This window comes from Solanum tuberosum, unplaced genomic scaffold (genome assembly GCF_000226075.1).
Source record: "Solanum tuberosum cultivar DM 1-3 516 R44 unplaced genomic scaffold, SolTub_3.0 scf00040, whole genome shotgun sequence".
Taxonomy (NCBI): Eukaryota; Viridiplantae; Streptophyta; class Magnoliopsida; order Solanales; family Solanaceae; genus Solanum; species Solanum tuberosum.
In genome coordinates this window covers 2,189,450-2,209,917 of record NW_006238964.1, presented here as the reverse complement: position 1 = coordinate 2,209,917, position 20,468 = coordinate 2,189,450, and the positions used below count along the sequence as shown (strand labels likewise).

Sequence of the window (20,468 nt, the reverse complement as noted above, 5' to 3'; positions counted from 1 at the left end):
TCACCTGGCGAACCTCATGAAACCATTTAGAACCACCTGCACTTTTTTACAAGGAAAAATGTTCAGCTAAAAATGGCAGAGATATCTACAGAGGAAATATGAAGTTAAACAAATACGATGAAAATAGCAATCAATCCTTGTCTGAAATTGAAAATCCCATCCAAGATTGACAGTGAATTTCATCCATGACCACAATCAATAGAGGAAGGAGATGAAAAAGATTAGAGAGATTTAGCACACTAGTGCGGTCAGAGCTTAGAGCTCATTCAATCATTGGATTTTGCTTTCCTCCGGGCAGATCTGAAACTATGATATTGCTTGCTTGTTGAGCCTAGCCAGATATGAGGTTGTGGCTGTTGTTTTTGACCCTTGATGCTCGCCTGATTGTGTTGTTGGTTTGATCTGTTAGCGGTGCTTCAGTTGTTTTTTCCGATGGGGTTTTGGTCGGGGTTTTGTTGGTTGGTTGTTTGGGGGTCAGAGAACTGGTGGTCTGGTGGTCATTTGCTGGTTGTTTTAGCTTAGGTGATGGAGGTCTGGGTTCTGGTGGGCTGAAGTGTGGTGTTACCATCGGTTTTTGGCGTGGAGAGGGTGGTGTTTGAGAGATGTTTCAGGCCGGTTTCGCGGTTGTTTGAATGATTCCGGCGGTGGGTGGTTTGTTTAATGTTGTTCCAGCTTGGAACTGGTCGGAAATGAAGAAGAAAGGTCATGCTGTGGTCACCGAAAAGTAGAGGAAAATGGGTTTGTTGTTGACGTTTTCTGCTTGGTGTCGTTTATGGTTTTTAGGGTTTTTAGTGGTGATTTGAGGTGGTCGTTTGGAGGTTGTTTCGGTGGTGTTTCGCCGGATAAAAGAGAAAATGAATGGGGTTTTTGGGTTGCCGGAGCTTGATTTGGGGTTTTAATTTTGTATAAATGGGTCGGGTTCAGATGAAAAAGAGAAAATGGGGTCATTTAATTGAAATTGGGTAATTTTAGTTGATTTGGGTTTTTCATCCAATTGAGGAATAAAAATGGTGAAATTAGTAAGGGCAGGAGTAAAAATAACTTTATTTTAACAGCAAGGGCATAGTCAACCAATAAAATAGAATTAAGAGATATTTTTAACCCTTTTCCCAATTAATAATTCCATTTTAATTGGGTTATCGCATATAAAAACACAGAGAATGAGAATGAGAATAATTGAAATTGACTATGTTCGATGAAGAACAGAATAATATTCACTTACCAGAAGAGAAAAGCCGAAAGCTGGGGTTTATAGGAGAAGAAAAACAATTGAAGCCGAAGTGGTTGAGTAACTTAAACGAGTTCATGTTTTCAACGAGCTAAGCTAAGCTAAGCGCATCTATTTTACCTTCTAAAAACAAATTTTTTTCTCTCTCTTCGATATTATATTAATATTTCTATTTCATTTTTGTTTTCTTATTTCATAATATAAATCTTTTCTTTTCTTTTTCAAATAATCATCCTATATAATTTTCATGTAATATAAAATTATAATTTTTTGAAATTTTTATTTAATATTAAATAATATTTTATTCTAAATTTCTAAAGAACAACTATGAATAATTGAAAAAAGAAATCAACAAGCACAACCGCAATCACAACCACTACTTCTCTAAATCATACACTAATTCCTTTTTCGAATATCGTTAAATCTAGAAACGACCTACCGGATTACTAATTTATTGTTGTGATTTTTAAAATTATTATGTTATGTATTGTATTTTAAAATTAAATTTTTTATCTTATCATTTAAATTTTGTGCATTCTTCATAGTGAAAATTAATAATAACATCAAATTGTATCACAAAGTGACGAAAATTAAAGAAAAAATATTTAAAATATTATTAATTAGAGATGAAAGTAGCATATATATATTGAAATATTTTTAAAAATGTTATATTACATTTAAAAGGAATTGCGAATGTTAGAGATTTAATTAATAATCTTATATGACAAATAATATGTTAATTACAAATAGTAGAAATAATAATATAATATTTAAAAGGTGAAATAGAGAGTGGTTGAGGGCATCTCCAACCCTATCCTCTATTTACTCTCCAAATATAGAGTTTTCTATTTTTTCAGACAACCAACTCCAATCCAATTCTCTATTTTACTCTCTTTAAAATAATCTTATTACCTTTCCTCAATATTATATTATTATTTTTATTTCATTCTTATTTTCTTATTTCATAATATAAATCATTTCTTCTTTTTGCACATAATCACTCTATAATCTTTATGTAATACAAAATTAATTTTTTTTTTCACATTCTTCATTTAATATAAAATTATATTTTATTCTAAATTTCTAAATAACATAAATTGCAATAAATATTATATATAATACATATTAAGGAACAATTCAAATAAAAGTGAAATCACTGATGAAATATAATTGCATCATAAATATTGTATTATCATAAAATTTATTTTAAATTTTACATAAATACTCAATTTTCAAGATTATTGCGTTAGTCTCATAAATGTTCTTTTAATGTATTACGGAGTTCAAAATGAGCATTTTTTGTCCTTATTTTTATATGTGTAGATAAAAATTGTTTAAATTAACAATTTCATCTTGTATTCAATTATTCATGTACTAATTTACTTCCCCTATTCCAATTTGAACTATTGCATCAAATATTTTCATGCTTTTTAAAAAGTGTAGTTTAATAATTTATCACTATAACATAAAAGTCGATTGTTTGAATTATCATGTAAATTTTGTGCATATTTCATAATGAAAAATAATTATAATCTAAATTACATTTTTAAAATGAGAAAAAAATTAAATTAGAAAAATTGTTAATTCAGGATAGAAGTAGTATACTTATCAATAATATGTTTTAGATGTTATATTACTTAGAAAATAATTACAAATATTAGAGACTTAATTAATAATCTTATATAATATAAATAATATTAAAATAACTTTAAATTACATATTTAAAGTGACCATTTTCTTTTAAAAAATAAAATAGAAAAATTATTAATTTGCGAAAATAGTAACTTATTAATAATATATTTTTAAATGTTATATTACATTAGAAAATAATTACAAATGATAAAGACTCAATTAATAATATAATAGAAATAATATTATAATAATCAAAAAGTAAAATAGAGAGGTGAATAATAGTTCTCCAAATTATTCACCTCTCTATAATTGAAGAATAGAGAGTGAAATAGAGATGGGTTGGAGAACTCATTCTCTGTTTTACTCTCCAAATATAGACAATGAAGATTAAAATAGATTAGGATTGGAGATGGTCTAAGGCTCTAAGCTAAAAACGTGAACAATTATTATTTTTTATTTTCATTAATAGCCACGTGGGGTTAAGAAAAGGTCCTAATTAATATGCTTTCAATTATACTCTCTCTATTTCAAAATGCGCGAATTATTGATTTTTTTTATAATTAAAAATAAGTGAATTGTTCAAAGTTCAAAAGAAATGTTGGATTTTTTTATTTATTTTCTCCCCTCATTTATATCTTTCAAGATACTTCCTTCGGTTCATTTTCATTTCATAAAATCAATGCATAAATTATCATATTGTTCATTTTTTATCCTTGTGAGTTATTAGCCTTGAAAATATATATTTGACCAACTTAGAAAAGCTAAGTAAATGATTCATGTTCATTGGTTAAATTAATTAATCAAAATAATTAATTCATATTCATTGATTGAAAACTTGAGTTCCAAAAAAATTAAATAAGGGTAGAAGAGTAAAGTTACATCATTTTTTAATGCAAATGCAATGTAAAAAGGTGACATATAAAATTGGACGGAGAGAGTAGTAAATTGCTCATATTTATGATTTTAATTTTATTCTCAAAAATAGTTTGAAAATAACTAAAAAGCAAAAGTGGGAAATAGTGTTCAATTTATGTCCTAATTATTTTCCTTAATGAACGTGCATTACCTTAACAATTTATTTCTTTTGAAATGAAAGGAGTAATAAATAGTACTATAAATTATAAAGTAATAATTAATAACTTTACATATTGATGGAAAATTTGATTAACTTTTGAAATTTCACCTATGACATTTAAATCAAGACAGGACATAGGAATAACATATATTATTTAAAATTTGAAAATTATGTAAAATGTATTATAAATCAGAATAATTAATGTTTTAAAATATTTTCAAAAATATATTAGAACTTTGGTCAACTCTCTAATTTTCAAACGTATCACGTAAATTGATACAGTAACATATTATTTTAAAATTACGTTAAAAAGTACTTGGAGTAGTTCAAGTATTTTGGATTTTTTTATTTATTTGTAATTAAGTTTATTTTTGAATTGTTTCAGCAAATGAGGCACTGGAGAATGTGGCGAGCTATGGGCCTTTAAACATACATAATGCTGCAATTTAAGAGTTTCTTTTTGGAAAACCATATAAATAGGTCATAGAATTCAAAATAATTACATATTCATATCCAAATCCAAATTGAAAGTAATTCAAGAAATACTTACTCTCTCATAAATAATTGCAGCTCAAACCCCTTTCACTAAGACTGAGAAGTTTCGCTTAACTGATATTAAATTAGTATCATATACTGCATTGATATCATTAATGTTGATAATTTATATATATATATATATATACTATATTGGTATCATTAAAGTTTTTTGTTTAGAAGTCAATGATACTTTAAGAGTATATGCATATTGTTGTGGTATCATTGAGGTTTCTTGTTCAGATGTTACTCATTGGTCAATGATATTATAAGAGTATATATATTTATGGTATCACTAAGGTTTCTTGTTCAGAAATTGCTCATTAGTCAATGATAATATAAGAGTATGTATATGATTGACGATTACCAACTTTAATGATACCAATACAATATCTGATATAGTATCAGTTAAGCGAAATTAGTTTAAGGTATATAATATAATTATTTACAACAACAACAACATACCCAGTGAAATCCCACAAAGTGGGGTCTGGGAAATATAATATAATTATTTAGTGAGGTATAAATGTAAAGGGGTATATGTTTGTACTCTCTCTGTTTAAAAAAGAATGACTTAGTTTGACTTGGAAAAGAGTTTAATAAAAGAAAGAAGACTTTTTAATCTTGTGGTTCTAAAATAAAGTTATGTCAAATCACAAATGTACCAAAATGTCATTTGATCTTGTGACCTTAAACATGTCAAGTGGAAAGTTAAAATTAAAGTGTTGACAAAAAAGGAAATAGGTCATTCTTTTTTAAACAAACTAAAAATGAAACAAGGCCATTTTTTTTTAAAACAGAGGAAGTAATTATATAATATAATTATTTACAACAACAACAACATACCCAGTGAAATCCCACAAAGTGGAGTCTGGGGAATATAATATAATTATTTAGTGAGGTATAAATGTAAAGGGGTATATGTTTGTACTCTCTCTGTTTAAAAAAGAATGACTTAGTTTGACTTGGAAAAGAGTTTAAGAAAAGAAAGAAGACTTTTTAATCTTGTGGTTCTAAAATAAAGTTATGTCAAATCACAAATGTACCAAAATGTCATTTGATCTTGTGACCTTAAACATGTCAAGTGGAAAGTTAAAATTAAAGTGTTGACAAAAAAGGAAATAGGTCATTCTTTTTTAAACAAACTAAAAATGAAACAAGGCCATTTTTTTTTAAAACAGAGGAAGTAATTATTTTACTTTTATGGGATATTTGTTTAGTTTCCCTTTTTTTTTTAACATATTAAAAAATGAAAAGAGTACTTTCGCACACAAAATTTATGATAAAAAGGGAAAAAGTAGTATAAACATATTGTATCATGAATTTTATTTTAGACTTCTACAATTTTCTGAAGAAATTCACACTTAAGCAAGTAGCTTCTTAAATCAGTTTTTTAAAATTTACAAGTAGCTCAAACAAAAGATTGCAAGCAATTTTTTCAAGCTTGCAATCAAATTGATAACTTATGAGTAGATCAAATAAAATCTTAAATAACCTTTGAAAAGACTTCATTAACTTCTTAAAAACCTCATTTTTTTTTCTTTTCTTTTATGAAGTTTCGAAATAAATAATATCAATTTATTATAAGTTGAGAAGAAAGATAAATAGTGGGACCACCAACAAGGAAAAGAAATGCAACCTTTCACACACAATGACCATCAAAGGATGTGTTGATTTTTTAATTGGAGATCTCAAGTTTAAATTTTATGCTGATAGTATTAAAATTTAAAAAGCATACGAATATAAATGAGGAAAAAATCCAAAAAAAAGAAGAAGAAGAAAACCTTTCACGCGGAAATCGGAATCACAAGCAAAATCCTCTTTCCGCAGTCTGTCTATTGTGGTCAATGGTATATATATATATAATATTTTATTTATTTTAAAATAAATTGATATTTTTTTATTTTTTAATTAAAAGATATTAAAATTAAAATGATAAAAATATTTTAAAAAATAAAATAATATAGATAAAATATTATTCTAGCCAAATTCTGGCTAATTTTTTTTTTTCCCTATATATAAAATGGGAAGAGATAGAAATATGTGATGGTGAGTCATGCTTTTTTCTTGCATTTACTAATCAGCAGCTGCTCAGCCTCGATTTTTTCGGCTTTTATTTTTCAACTTTGAATTTGCGTTTCTCATAGTTTTACTTCTCCATTCATCCGCAATTCCTCTGATTAATAACCTCTAGTAAGTGAGGAGATGGAGCAAGAAATGGCAGAGTTTCTTCCTCTAAACCGAGGATCTAAAATGGAGGATTCAGAGAGGCAAACTTTTTCTCTGATTCCAATTAAAAGTAGAAAGAAGGGTGGACTAATTACCATGCCTTTTATCATAGGTACTGGAGTAGTTTCAAATATTTTGGGGATCTTTTTTGTTATGTTTTATAATTAATTAAGCTAATTTTGAATCATTTCAGCAAATGAGGCACTGGAGAATGTGGCGAGCTATGGGCTTTTACCAAACATGACATTTTATTTGATGAGAGAATACAGGATGGACATTACTACAACCCAAAATCTTCTGTTTTTCTGGTCAGCTACTACTAATTTTTTGCCTATTGTTGGAGCTGTTGTTGCTGATTCATACCTAGGTCGATTCCTTACTATTGGCCTTGGTTCCATCTTCAGTTTCCTGGTATATAACTTTTAACTTAAAACTAATATGTTGCTAATTAGTGTTTTATAGTTTCCGATCTTCTTCTTCTCGTTCGGGTCGAGGTCACCAATTTCTTGTCTTTGTCTGTGTGATCTGTATGATAGGTCACTGTAAAAGCTTGCGCGATAGTAAATATTTGTTGTAATTTTTGGGATATTTTGCGAGTGTGCACCCGAAAAATAGGTTCAGTTGGACCTGTTAACTATACAGTATATGTGTCTATTCCCATAAAACAAGAGGATTGTAGTTAACTCACCTACTTTTAACACTTCAATGCCCTCTTGTTGCAGGGAACAGTAGTGCTGTGGTTAACAGCAATGATTCCGAAAGCAAGGCCTCCGCCTTGCGATCAATCAGGACAGGCTTGTAAATCGACAACGACATCACAATACATGCTCTTGGTTTTCTCGTTTCTGCTCATGTCAATTGGTGCTGGAGGTATAAGACCGTGTTCTTTAGCCTTCGGTGCTAACCAGTTTGACAAGGGAGGTAGTAATCCCAACAAGCATACGGTGTTGGAGAGCTTCTTTGCCTGGTATTATACTTCATCCATAGTCTCTGTTCTGATTGCCCTGACAGGTATCGTTTACCTTCAAGACAGACTGGGGTGGAAAATAGGTTTTGGAGTTCCTGCAATCCTAATGTTCTTATCCGCGCTGTTTTTCTTCCTTGCTTCTCCGTTTTATATCAAGCCAAAGGTTTGCTCAAACGTGTTTGCCAGCTTTATACAAGTACTTGTCGTTGCCTGCAAGAATAGGAAACTCCGCTACCCCAATCAGAACTCTGATTACCATCACAAGAATGGTTCAGGACCTCAAGTGCCAACGGATAAATTGAGATTCTTAAACAAAGCTTGCATCATTAAAGGCCCTGAAGATGTTAAGCTAAATGGAGGTGCAGCCAATCCATGGAACCTTTGCACAGTGGAGCAAGTTGAGGAGCTAAAAGCCCTCATTAGAGTCGTGCCATTGTGGTCGACGGGGATCATGATATCAATAAACTTGAGCCAAAGTTCATTCCCTCTACTACAAGCACAATCCATGAATAGGCATCTAACTAAAGGATTCCAAATTCCAGCAGGGTCATTTGGGATGTTTATGATGATTGCGTTAACAATTTGGGTTTTTCTCTATGACCGAGTGATGCTTCCATTGGCATCGAAGATCAAAGGAAGACCAGTTCGTCTAAAACCTATAGTCAGAATGGGAATTGGCATATTCATCTCTTGCATATCCATGGTAGTCTCTGGTATTGTGGAACACGTTCGACGAAGAAGAGCAATCAATGAAGGGCTCTTGAACAACTCACATGGGTTGGTGGAGATGTCAGCATTGTGGCTCGTTATACCAAACAGTTTAAATGGGATCGCAGAGGCATTCAGCGCGATCGGCTCCACAGAGTTCTATTATTTGGAGCTCCCAAAGAGTATGTCAAGTATTGCATCTGCTCTTTTAGGACTGGGAATGGCAGTGGCAAGTCTTTTAGCAAGTGTGATTTTGAATGCTGTGGATAAGTACACCAAAGGAGAAGGAACAGAAAGTTGGGTTTCAAGCAATATCAACAAGGGACACTATGAGTATTACTACTGGCTTCTTGCTCTATTGACAGCTTGTAATCTGCTTTATTTTGTGGCTTGTTGCTGGCAATATGGACCTTCTGCTGATGTTGACATCACTAAGAGAATGATGGAGCTTAGTGATGATGATGATCATCTTCCATAGTGGAAAGACTCAGGCAAACTCAACTGAAAAAACTCAGGTAAACTCGGTGAAATGCGCCAAATTATGCTTGTTTACCACAGTCAAATTATACATTGAGATACTAATATACACTTATGAAGCTATAAAGCTTATGAAAATGATGTGTGGTCTTCACTTATTGATTTGATGCCTGTTTATGGTTTGGAGGTGAGCAAGGTTTGGAACAACTCACCTTCCCCGTAGCATTTCGAGGCAGCGAGTCCCACACAGACAGGCAGTAGGTATCTGTTACATAAGTTGAACGACAAACATTAGTTTAGCAGGCATATCTTGGTACTCGAGTATAACATTTATCTTGCATAAGAACCAAATCACAAAACAATACTTTCTGTCCCAAGTTATAGTTAATCAATATCAACAAAGTAAGCGCATAAATTCCTTATCCCTGGAATGGAAGCAGAAAGAAGTCATGGAAATAATTATTCTCGTTAAGAAAGATTCAAAAGGGGAATGAGGCAAGAATATGCCTTCTGAAAAGTTTGCATAATCTCTTGTAAACAATGATATTGTATAGGCAGATGATATTCAGAATATCGATTGGTATTGAAAGAAGTATCAATGAACATACCTATCAGCTAGCTCTAACTTTTTTAAGGACAACGGAATAGGAGAGTGTCTAACCTAATACAAAGAGCAAAGGAGCCTAATAAACTACACAATAGAATTTGAAAATGCATTCTATTTCCTTCATTGTTTCTGATTCATTTAACAGTCAGAATTAGTTATTCCATAAAGGATTACAAGTCTTTAGCACCCCACCCTACATCAACAACTAAGCTTAAATGCTACCAAGGTATCGGCTATATGAATCCTCAGACTATGGTGTTGCATTTAGAGCAATATCATACAAAACAAAAATAGAAACAAAAAGGCAATGTTCGTTTCTCCTTGCCCCACCCGAATAAAATAATAAGAAAATACAATACTATTAGCACAAAATTTAATCGCCAAGAGCAAAATCTTCGTTATAGATAAGCTAAATGCCATACGAGATTGTTTGAAAGTTAACAAAATTCAAATTGTTACCATTTCTCAATCTCAACAAAGGCGAATGATGCACATGAAAAATTAATAATTCCATTTTGATTGGGCGATCGCATATAAAAACACAGAGAATGAGAATTATTGAAATTGACAAGGTTCGATGAAGAACAGAATAACATTCACTTACCGGAAGTGAAAAGCCGAAAGGTAGGGTTTGTAGGAGAAGAAAAACAATATGCATTGAAAAAGGGAGAGCAATTGAAACGAAAGTGGTTGAGTAACTCTTCTGTTTGCCCTTCACCTCTCCAAATTCAATACTGCCGACGGTCAGGTGATCGGGAAAATTTTGCACAAGGCGCCGATTGTAAAGTGGTTGCTGCCTAATACGGTTAACTGGTAGTAGTAGTAGTAGTGATGGGTCCTTTTAATTAATTAATTTATTTTGTATAGAGCGCTTTAATTGGTTGTTGATCAACAAAAAGAATGAGAAGAAAAAGAGAGTGAAGATAATTGGGCCTAGAGCATTTCTTTAAATAAAAAGAAAATTTCATTATAACTGAAATGGAACAATATTACAAACAGGTGCTTGAATTAAAAGGATATAAACTTCAAACATGAAAAGAATTTGGTAAAAAATTAAAAATTACAACCTTAATTTAAACAAGGGAAAAGGGTCAAAAATGCCCTTATACTATGTGAAAGAAACAAATATGCCCTCCGTTTATAGTTTGGCTCAGAAATGCCCTTACCGTCAATACTTTGGCTCAAAAATGCCCTTGCAGTCAATACTTTGGTCCAGAAATGCCCCTATAGTTAAAAAATGGGTCAAAAATGCCCTTTTCTGAATAAATATATATTTTTTTTCTTTTTAAACACATATTTTTCCTGATTAAAATATTATTAAAGAACACTATTCTTGTTTTCTTTCTTTTAAAATCACTTTAACAAATAAAAGTGTAGGAAATATTTTTTTTCTTCTTAATCTCATTTTATCAATTAAAATAGAATAACTTCATGTACCCTTTCGACAAATAATATATGTCATATATATACTACCATGGTATATCCATCATTAATTTATATTTATATAACGATAAAAAAATAATGATAATAAAATAAGAAATATTTTCATTTTTTATTTTTTTCTATACTGAAGTAAGATAAGCATTTGCTAATTTTTAAAAAAAACATTCATTGAAAAAGAATGTGTTAAAAAGAAATAATAATATATTATTTGGAAAATGAGTCTGATCAATTAAATAACAAATAAGGGTATTTTTGGACCAAAGTATTGACGATAAAGACATTTTTGGACCAAACTACAAACGGAGGGCATTTTTGTTCCTTTCGCATAGTTTAAGGGCATTTTTGAACCAAAGTATTGACGGTTAGGGCATTTTGAGCCAAACTATAAACGGAGGGCATTTTTGTTCCTTTCACATAGTTTAAGGGCATTTTTGACCCTTTTCCCTTTAAACAATAACAAAAATCAGTACTCTTCAATTTACTTGTACATGGATTGTACTGAGGGAGCTTGATTCATTTGCTGGTTTCCATATTGCTGCTGAGCAACGATGCCATTCCAACCTCCATTAAGTTTTACAGACCCATATTAACAATTTGATTCTCTTTAAAATGTCACTCTTATAAGTTAATAGAGGTGTATCTCATTATTTTCGACTTGAACTATATATGTACTTATGTGAAAAACATTTGAAAATGCATGCATATAATAAGATTACGTTCATTCTGAACTCACTGACTCTAGTTTCTAGATTTGCCTATGACAAAGCAGAACATTAATAGGAAAGACGATTTCATACCTAGAGCTGGATCGAGTCCCCTAATACGAAGCTCTCTGAACTCTTGACAGAGTGAACAAAATGGACAAAAGATGTGAGAAACTACATCTGAATAGGGAGCTTCCACCAGATTGTACCTCTGCCTCAACTTTGTTCTGTATTTGGAGCCCATGATCCATTGAGAGCAAACAGCAGGCATCATCAAGAGGTACATAAAAGACCCCAATGGACAAGCTGCAACCATCACCCAAAAAACACAAAGAATTACTAACACACTTCTTTTAAAAGGCAAATTGGATAGATTTAGAGAATAACTCACTCATTTCTCCTGCATCTTGAACTTCAGCTATCTGTCCAAACGTCACACAAGGTAAAAACGCTGTCATGGCAGCTGCACAAACAACAATGTTTAATATTAATATCATTGCTACATAATAGCTACAGTATCTAAAAGGAGGAGAGTTGTAGTAGGCTGACAACCAGCGTAAAACTAGTCAATTTATGATGAATCCTTCACCTCATGATTGTTGGGTTATGAAGGGTGATTAGGACGTCATGCAAAAGTTTACAATTGCAAATAATATGATTGATAAATTAGACGACACATAAAACTATACTAAAGGGCATAATATTATTATATGATAGGACCAATTGACCTAAATAATTAAAAACTAATAAAAACATAAAAACTGTTGAGAGAAAATCTCTCATAAACAAAACTCTTTAAATGTCTACATTGTGGATATTATTGTGTTATGCTATGAGAATAGGGATCTTCAATTTATAGATCTCCAAACTTTTCCTCCAAGGAAAGAATAAACCATTAAATATGGGAAAAAATTTTGGGGCATAAAGTACGGTTTCACCAAAATCATCTTTGTCAAACTTCCCAGATTTAATTTCATCTCGAATTAGCTAAAAAGATTACCCAAGTCAAAAAGCACACCCAAAAGTAGGAAAAATTTAGGCATGGATACAAGGACTACTCCATTTGTTTCATTTTTTAAAAACGTTTAATAACTAGAACAAACATACAAGTAGTTGACAAAAAGAGTATCTGATTAGATAAATGAAAGTACCTAAAGCCACATGATGCAAAGCAAAGAGCACTTGTCCTTAATGAAAAATGCACTTCTGTGTGAAAAACATTCTACTTAAGTATGATAATTTAGGTAATTAGTAAGTTGGTCCAAAAGAGGTAGAATTATGACATTACACTCTCATAGGAGCAAACCTAATAAAAAATGAAATGTCAACCACAAATTCAGGAAGTCTTGGTTTTTGCGCTGGGATTAACTCTTCATCAATCAAAAGCAAGTTTCACAAACAAAGAAGATTAAATCGTTTCCAGTGCACACATACAAAATAGTTCCTTGGAAGTTCAGAATACAGTTCCTTTTTTATTCAAAAAATGGACAATCCAGAAATAGCATATTCAATCGGTTCAAGAAACCAAAAATAGAACAGAAAGAACCGACTGAAAGAGTTCAGTTTACTCATTATAAGAACACAGCGGAAAGAACTAGTTGAAGCGGGGGAAATAAATGTCAGCGATTTGGAGACAATTATTATTGTCTTAGATGTAAAAGGAAGTACTCAATGCCTTCAAAAAGGCAATATCATGGGTAACTTGTTTGTTTACTCACTTTACCTCAGCTTATTTAAGCGTGCATAACAATGTAAACTCACAACCATTTATGTGGTCGTGAGATCAATTCTTACTTTGTACCAAGGCAATTTATAAAACACATGTTGAACGTGTGAATGCTATGGGCAAATGAATACTTTATAGTCATTGCCCGTTTCCTCTGTACAAAAATATTGGCCATAACTGATATTACTCTCCTCAGAACCTACAAACCAAACCACCAAAGCAACCAAAAAAAAAAAAAAAAAACAGCCATGGGGACAGAAACAAGTTCAACATTAAAACTTCCTCTGTTTTCAGTAAATTCAGCTGAGGATTTAGGGATGTTACCCCCTCTTCACACTTCAGCTTCAATTCCAATTTCGTGGGAAGAAGAACCTGGAAGGCCTAGCCCATGTACTGACCTTATCCCTCTTCCGAACTCCATTAATTTCCATGAGCCCAAATTATGCTTAAAGGCACATCCTAGGCTTTACATGGAATCTACCAAAAGTTCTTCTTCCACAACTCTTTTTTTTATGGGGAGTGTCAATGGTCAAAACACAACTTTACCAGCTTGCTTATGTTTTCGTTCTTTTTGCATCAAATGTTTTCTCCATCAAGAGAAACTAGTGATGCAAATGCGAGAAATGTAATAATAAGACATACCTTCCTGAGGAGAATGGCAATGTCAGCTTGAGAATCTTCAATGGACTGACTGCCACATTCTGTACACCTAACATTGTGGCTGATATTTCTTGCTCTCGTCTCTACTAACCTCTCCTTCGTCACCTGAGCCTCTTCCCCTTCCATGGAAATATATAATCAAATTTTCTGCTCAATAACAAAGTTTCCAAACAAGCTGTAAACAAGTGATAGAGTAACCAAATAAGAACTTAATCAAGAAAATCCAAATTTTCAGCTACGCATTTTATCAAACACCTCACATGCACAGTACCCAACTATACCAATACAACACAATTATGCACAAATAGTATATTTAGGGTAGCAAGCAAACATATGCAATAGAAAAAGTAGCGATTGAACTTTAACAACCATCGGATTTCACTATATTTCAGTCAAGAACACTTTCGGACCTCTATATATGGATTATGCAACTTAGCATGGCAGAAAAAATAAAATTAAAAAAACAGCAACATAAAATTCACAAAAATATCAAAAAGGGGAAGAAAAATATAGAAAAAATCACCAATTTGAAGCTTTCCTTTGACGAAAAAAAAAACAGTAGATACCTGTGATGGGAGAGGAACAATATGGCGAAGCTGGAAATAGCGGGGCGGGTTGGACGGGCCATTAATGTTTGGGCCAAATATGTGTCTAGTGATTATGGGCCATGGGCCTATAATGATAGTATATGGGCCTAAAATGATTCTGAACCAAATAAATCACGCAGCCCAACATTTTAGTCCGGAAAAACCCGAAAGGTTGGAATTACACTGGTGGCGGCAAACGAGTAGATAAAATCAATCTTGGTATTCCCTCCGTTCCACATTAGATGGACACTTTATATTTTACATGATGATTAAAAATTATTAATAGACTGATCGACTTTACTATTTTGACTCTTGTTCATATCAATGTACATAAATAAGTTAGATAAAATATACATAGAGTATAGGAATAACTAGTATTGAGAAATGTTTAAACTTTCAAAAGTCATATTGGTCGTAAGGGTAAAATGAGAAGAAAAAATTAATTTTATCATAATTTAGTAAATGATCAAGTATAGTGGTCATTTAATATGGAATGGAGGGGATAACAATTTCTGCATATCAGCTGTTTATACCTAATCACACCAACTAACCATGGTTAAGAATTTATGAGCTGATAATTTAAAGTATTTACTTATATATCAGCCTGGCCCGGATGAGCTTGTTGGTTTGTGGGACTTGTGCAATATGGTTTGAGGCTTTGAGTCAGCCTGTGGGCTAAATAAAATATAATTAAAAATTAAAAAATAAATGGAATATTAAAAAGAGAATTTTTTATAATTGACATACATAATACTAAATATTATTAGTTATGACATTATTCTTTATGTTTCAAGTTTTAACATTTAAAAATTACAGGCTATTTAAAGTTTGAAATATTAAAATTTAGAATCATCAAACGTGATGTACTCAATATTTCTATTACTACTAATCATCATTCAATATTGATGGACATGTACTCACCAAGTATATAAGTTGCATCTATCATGAAAATATTCAAACACTTGTAGCTACTCGAAATCAGTTGCATGATTTTTCTCAAACCGATAACATTTTTCTTTGTATATTTAAATACTATACGTAATTCTTAAATTTAGTTATTTTTTAATATTTAGCTAATTGATATTGCATATAAACTGTATATTAAAATTAAGATATCCTGTCGATATTTATGTTAATATTTTTAAATTATAATTTGATTTAAAAAAAATATACATTTTTTAAAAGTGAGATGACCCGATACAGTTCGAAGCCCACGTACTGGTTGGTTGGGCTGAATGTTTACTTGCCCACAAAAAAATGAGTCAATCTAGACTGACTCGTCAATTTCAAGACTTGTATGGGCTAGCCCGAATGGGACGACCAACTCATATTGATAGCTCTGTTTGAAATGTTTATTCTAGGAAAAACTACATAAATTCCACTAGTTTAGTATTTAATTACTAAGATTTTTGATAGTTTTAAATATTACTTTCTCTACCATATTTCATCCTTAGGATACATGAGTTTGAATTCGCAAGATACATGTATTTGCCGAATGTGCTTAATTCTGTAAATTTAAATTAATCAAATCCCTTAATATAAGACAGAAATCAAGGAGTGTATCTATGTTTAATTTATTTTATTTTATTATTCTTTGAGATAGGAGTAATAAATTTATTAATATTATTACTAAAAAACAAAAACATGTATTTCATGGTCATGTAATTTGATTAATTTCATTTTATTACTTTTAAAATAATAAATTCATTGATTTGATGAATTTATTATCAATTTATGATGTATCGAACAAATTAAACACTTAGATACATGAGTATCATACAAGTACATTCATATGTATCATAGAAGTATCTAGTATTAATTTCATGTATTTGTTATATTAGCTTCAAAGGGGAAGAGAAGAGATGATTCAATCTTTATTTTTGATGGAACTTTTAATTGGGTTTGGGTTAAGGGATGTGGGTATGGGTCAGGTGGGTAGGATAAAATTTTGGTGGGTTGATATTAAAAATTATCCAATAGAAAGATGCCACATAATAATTAATAGAAATAATAATTCAAAAACAAAAGGCTGTTAGTTTTAAGGGTAATAATGGACCAAAAAGATGGACTGAAGGGTATTTTTAGCCCAATAGATGAATGAGGGATATATTTAAACCTTTTCTGATAGTTCAAGGATATTTTTGACACTTTTCCGTATATAAAATGGGAAGAGATATAGAAATATGTGATGGTGAGTCATGCTTTTTTCTTGCATTTACTAATCAGCAGCTGCTTCCACTTCCCCATCATTATTCTGTCTGTAGATTCAGCAGTCCTCGATTTTTTCGTCTTTTTTTTTTCAATTTTGAATTTGCGTTTCTCATAGTTTTACTTCTCCATTCATCCCCAATTCCTCTGATTAATAACCTCTAGTAAGTGAGGAGATGGAGCAAGAAATGGCAGAGTTTCTTCCTCTAAACCGAGGATCTAAAATGGAGGATTCAGAGAGGCAAACTTTTTCTCTGATTCCAATTAAAAGTAGAAAGAAGGGTGGACTAATTACCATGCCTTTTATCATAGGTACTGGAGTAGTTTCAAATATTTTGGGGATCTTTTTTGTTATGTTTTATAATTAATTAAGTTTATTTTGAATCATTTCAGCAAACGAGGCACTGGAGAATGTGGCGAGCTATGGACTTTTACCAAATATGACATTTTATTTGATGAGAGAATACAGGATGGACATTACTACAACTCAAAATCTTCTGTTTTTCTGGTCAGCTACTACTAATTTTTTGCCTATTGTTGGAGCTGTTGTTGCTGATTCATATTTAGGTCGATTCCTTACTATTGGCCTTGGTTCCATCTTCAGTTTCCTGGTATATAACTTTTAACTTAAAACTAATATGTTGCTAATTAGTGTTTTATAGTTTCCGATCTTCTTCTTCTCGTTCGGGTCGAGGTCACCAGTTTCTTGTCTTTGTCTGTGTGATCTGTATGATAGGTCACTGTAAAAGCTTGCGCGATAGCAAATATTTGTTGTAATTTTTGTGATTTTTTGCGAGTGTGCACCCGAAAAATAGGTTCAGTTGGACCTGTTAACTATACAGTATATGTGGCTATTCCCATAAAACAAGAGGATTGTAGTTAAGTTACCTACTTTTAACACTTCAATGCCCTCTTGTTGCAGGGAACAGTAGTGCTGTGGTTAACAGCAATGATTCCGAAAGCAAGGCCTCCGCCTTGCGATCAATCAGGACAGGCTTGTAAATCTACAACGACATCACAATACATGCTCTTGGTTTTCTCGTTTCTGCTCATGTCAATTGGTGCTGGAGGTATAAGACCGTGTTCTTTAGCCTTCGGTGCTAACCAGTTTGACAAGGGAGGTAGTAATCCCAACAAGCATACGGTGTTGGAGAGCTTCTTTGCCTGGTATTATACTTCATCCATAGTCTCTGTTCTGATTGCCCTGACAGGTATCGTTTACCTTCAAGACAGACTGGGGTGGAAAATAGGTTTTGGAGTTCCTGCAATCCTAATGTTCTTATCCGCGCTGTTTTTCTTCCTTGCTTCTCTGTTTTATATCAAGCCAAAGGTTCGCTCAAACGTGTTTGCCAGCTTTATACAAGTACTTGTCGTTGCCTGCAAGAATAGGAAACTCCGCTACCCCAATCAGAACTCTGATTACCATCACAAGAATGGTTCAGGACCTCAAGTGCCAACGGATAAATTGAGATTCTTAAACAAAGCTTGCATCATTAAAGGCCCTGAAGATGTTAAGCTAAATGGAGGTGCAGCCAATCCATGGAACCTTTGCACAGTGGAGCAAGTTGAGGAGCTAAAAGCCCTCATTAGAGTCATGCCATTGTGGTCGACGGGGATCATGATATCAATAAACTTGAGCCAAAGTTCATTCCCTCTACTACAAGCACAATCCATGAATAGGCATCTAACTAAAGGATTCCAAATTCCAGCAGGGTCATTTGGGATGTTTATGATGATTGCGTTAACAATTTGGGTTTTTCTCTATGACCGAGTGATGCTTCCATTGGCATCGAAGATCAAAGGAAGACCAGTTCGTCCAAAACCTATAGTCAGAATGGGAATTGGCATATTCATCTCTTGCATATCCATGGTAGTCTCTGGTATTGTGGAACACGTTCGACGAAGAAGAGCAATCAGTGAAGGGCTCTTGAGCAACTCACATGGGTTGGTGGAGATGTCAGCATTGTGGCTCATTATACCAAACAGTTTAAATGGGATCGCAGAGGCATTCAGCGCGATCGGCTCCACAGAGTTCTATTATTCGGAGCTCCCAAAGAGTATGTCAAGTATTGCATCTGCTCTTTTAGGACTGGGAATGGCAGTGGCAAGTCTTTTAGCAAGTGTGATTTTGAATGCTGTGGATAAGTACACCAAAGGAGAAGGGACAGAAAGTTGGGTTTCAAGCAATATCAACAAGGGACACTATGAGTATTACTACTGGCTTCTTGCTCTATTGACAGGTTTTAATCTGCTTTATTTTGTGGCTTGTTGCTGGCAATATGGACCTTCTGCTGATGTTGACATCACTAAGAGAATGATGGAGCTTAGTGATGATGATGATCATCTTTCATAGTAGAATGACTCAGGCAAACTCAACTGACAAAACTCAGGTAAACTCGGTGAAATGCGCCAAATTATGCTAGTTTACCACAGTCAAATTATAAATTGAGATACTAATATATACTTATGAAGCTATAAAGCTTATGAAAAAGATGTGTGGTCTTCAGTTATTGATTTGATGCCTGTTTATGGTTTGGAGGTGAGCAAGGGTTGGAACAACTCACCTTCCCCATAGCATTCCGAGGCAGCGAATCGAGTAGGTATCTGTTACATAAGTTGAACGACAAACATTAGTTTAGCAGGCATATCTTGGTACTCGAGTATTACATTTATCTTGCATAAGAACCAAATCACAAAACAATACTTTCTGTCCCAAGTTATAGTTAATCAATATCAACAGAGTAAGCGCATAAATTCCTTATCCCTGGAATGGAAGCAGAAAGAAGTCATGGAAATAATTATTCTCGTTAAGAAAGATTCAAAAGGGGAATGAGGCAAGAATATGCCTTCTGAAAAGTTTGCATAATCTCTTGATAACAATGATATTGTATAGGCAGATGATATTCAGAATATCGATTGGTATTGAAAGAAGTATCAATGAACATACGTATCAGCTAGCTCTAACTTTATTAAGGACAACGGAATAGGAGAGTGTGTAGCATCCTGGTCCAACAGAGTATGCTGTGTGAGATATTCAGCAAACAGAACAGATGGTACTCCAAGAATACAGAGTAGTTGTCATAGATGCAAATATCCATCAACCTCCATTAAGAGATTAATAAGAATAAGAACACAAATGGAAAATGTCTAACCTAATACAAAGAGCAAAGAAGCCTAATAAACTACACAATAGAATTTGAAAATGCATTATATTTCCTTCATTGTTTCTGATTCATTTAACAGTCAGAATTAGTTATTCCATAAAGGATTACTACAAGTCTTTAGCACCCCACCCTACATCAACAACTAGGCTTAAATGCTACCAAAAGTTGGTATCGGCTATATGAATCCTCAGACTATGGTGTTCCATTTAGAACAATATCATACAATATAAAAATAGAAACAAAAAGGCAATGTTCGTTTCTCCTTTCCCCACCCGAATAAAATAATAAGAAAATACAATACTATTAGCACAAAATTCAGTCGCCAAGAGCAAAATCTTCGTTATAGATAAGCTAAATGCCATACGAGATTGCTTGAAAGTAAACAAAATTCAAATTGCTACCATTTCTCAATCTCAACAAAGGCGAATGACGCACATGAAAAGTTAATAATTCCATTTTGATTGGGCGATCGCATATAAAAACACAGAGAATGAGAATTATTGAAATTGACAAGGTTCG

General features: G+C 32.5%; 3 protein-coding genes across 4 annotated transcripts; 2 read left to right on the top strand and 1 right to left on the bottom strand.

The window, feature by feature from the left end:
- Positions 1-6,510: 6,510 nt before the first annotated feature.
- On the top strand, positions 6,511-9,166 carry LOC102592755 (protein NRT1/ PTR FAMILY 1.2-like). The gene is made up of 3 exons (XM_015306782.1): positions 6,511-6,810; positions 6,892-7,109; positions 7,421-9,166. The coding sequence occupies exons 1-3, from the start codon at positions 6,675-6,677 to the stop codon at positions 8,849-8,851; spliced, it is 1,785 nt and encodes a 594-aa protein (XP_015162268.1). The 5' UTR covers positions 6,511-6,674; the 3' UTR covers positions 8,852-9,166.
- Positions 8,987-14,458, bottom strand: LOC102586556 (protein PLANT CADMIUM RESISTANCE 8-like). 2 transcript variants are annotated; one of them, XM_006343085.2, is made up of 4 exons: positions 13,973-14,152; positions 11,996-12,067; positions 11,698-11,910; positions 8,987-9,115 (listed from the first exon to the last, which is right to left on the bottom strand). In XM_006343085.2, the coding sequence occupies exons 2-4, from the start codon at positions 12,060-12,062 to the stop codon at positions 9,006-9,008; spliced, it is 390 nt and encodes a 129-aa protein (XP_006343147.2). In that variant the 5' UTR covers positions 12,063-12,067; positions 13,973-14,152; the 3' UTR covers positions 8,987-9,005. The 2 variants fall into 2 exon arrangements, with proteins under 2 accessions (XP_006343147.2, XP_015162269.1); XM_015306783.1 differs by lacking the exon at positions 8,987-9,115 and adding an exon at positions 11,300-11,461 and having other exon boundaries at positions 13,973-14,458.
- Positions 14,459-16,760: 2,302 nt separating this feature from the next.
- Positions 16,761-19,451, top strand: LOC102593093 (protein NRT1/ PTR FAMILY 1.2-like). Its single transcript, XM_006343022.2, has 3 exons — positions 16,761-17,097; positions 17,179-17,396; positions 17,708-19,451. The coding sequence occupies exons 1-3, from the start codon at positions 16,962-16,964 to the stop codon at positions 19,136-19,138; spliced, it is 1,785 nt and encodes a 594-aa protein (XP_006343084.1). The 5' UTR covers positions 16,761-16,961; the 3' UTR covers positions 19,139-19,451.
- The last annotated feature ends 1,017 nt before the right edge of the window (positions 19,452-20,468 follow it).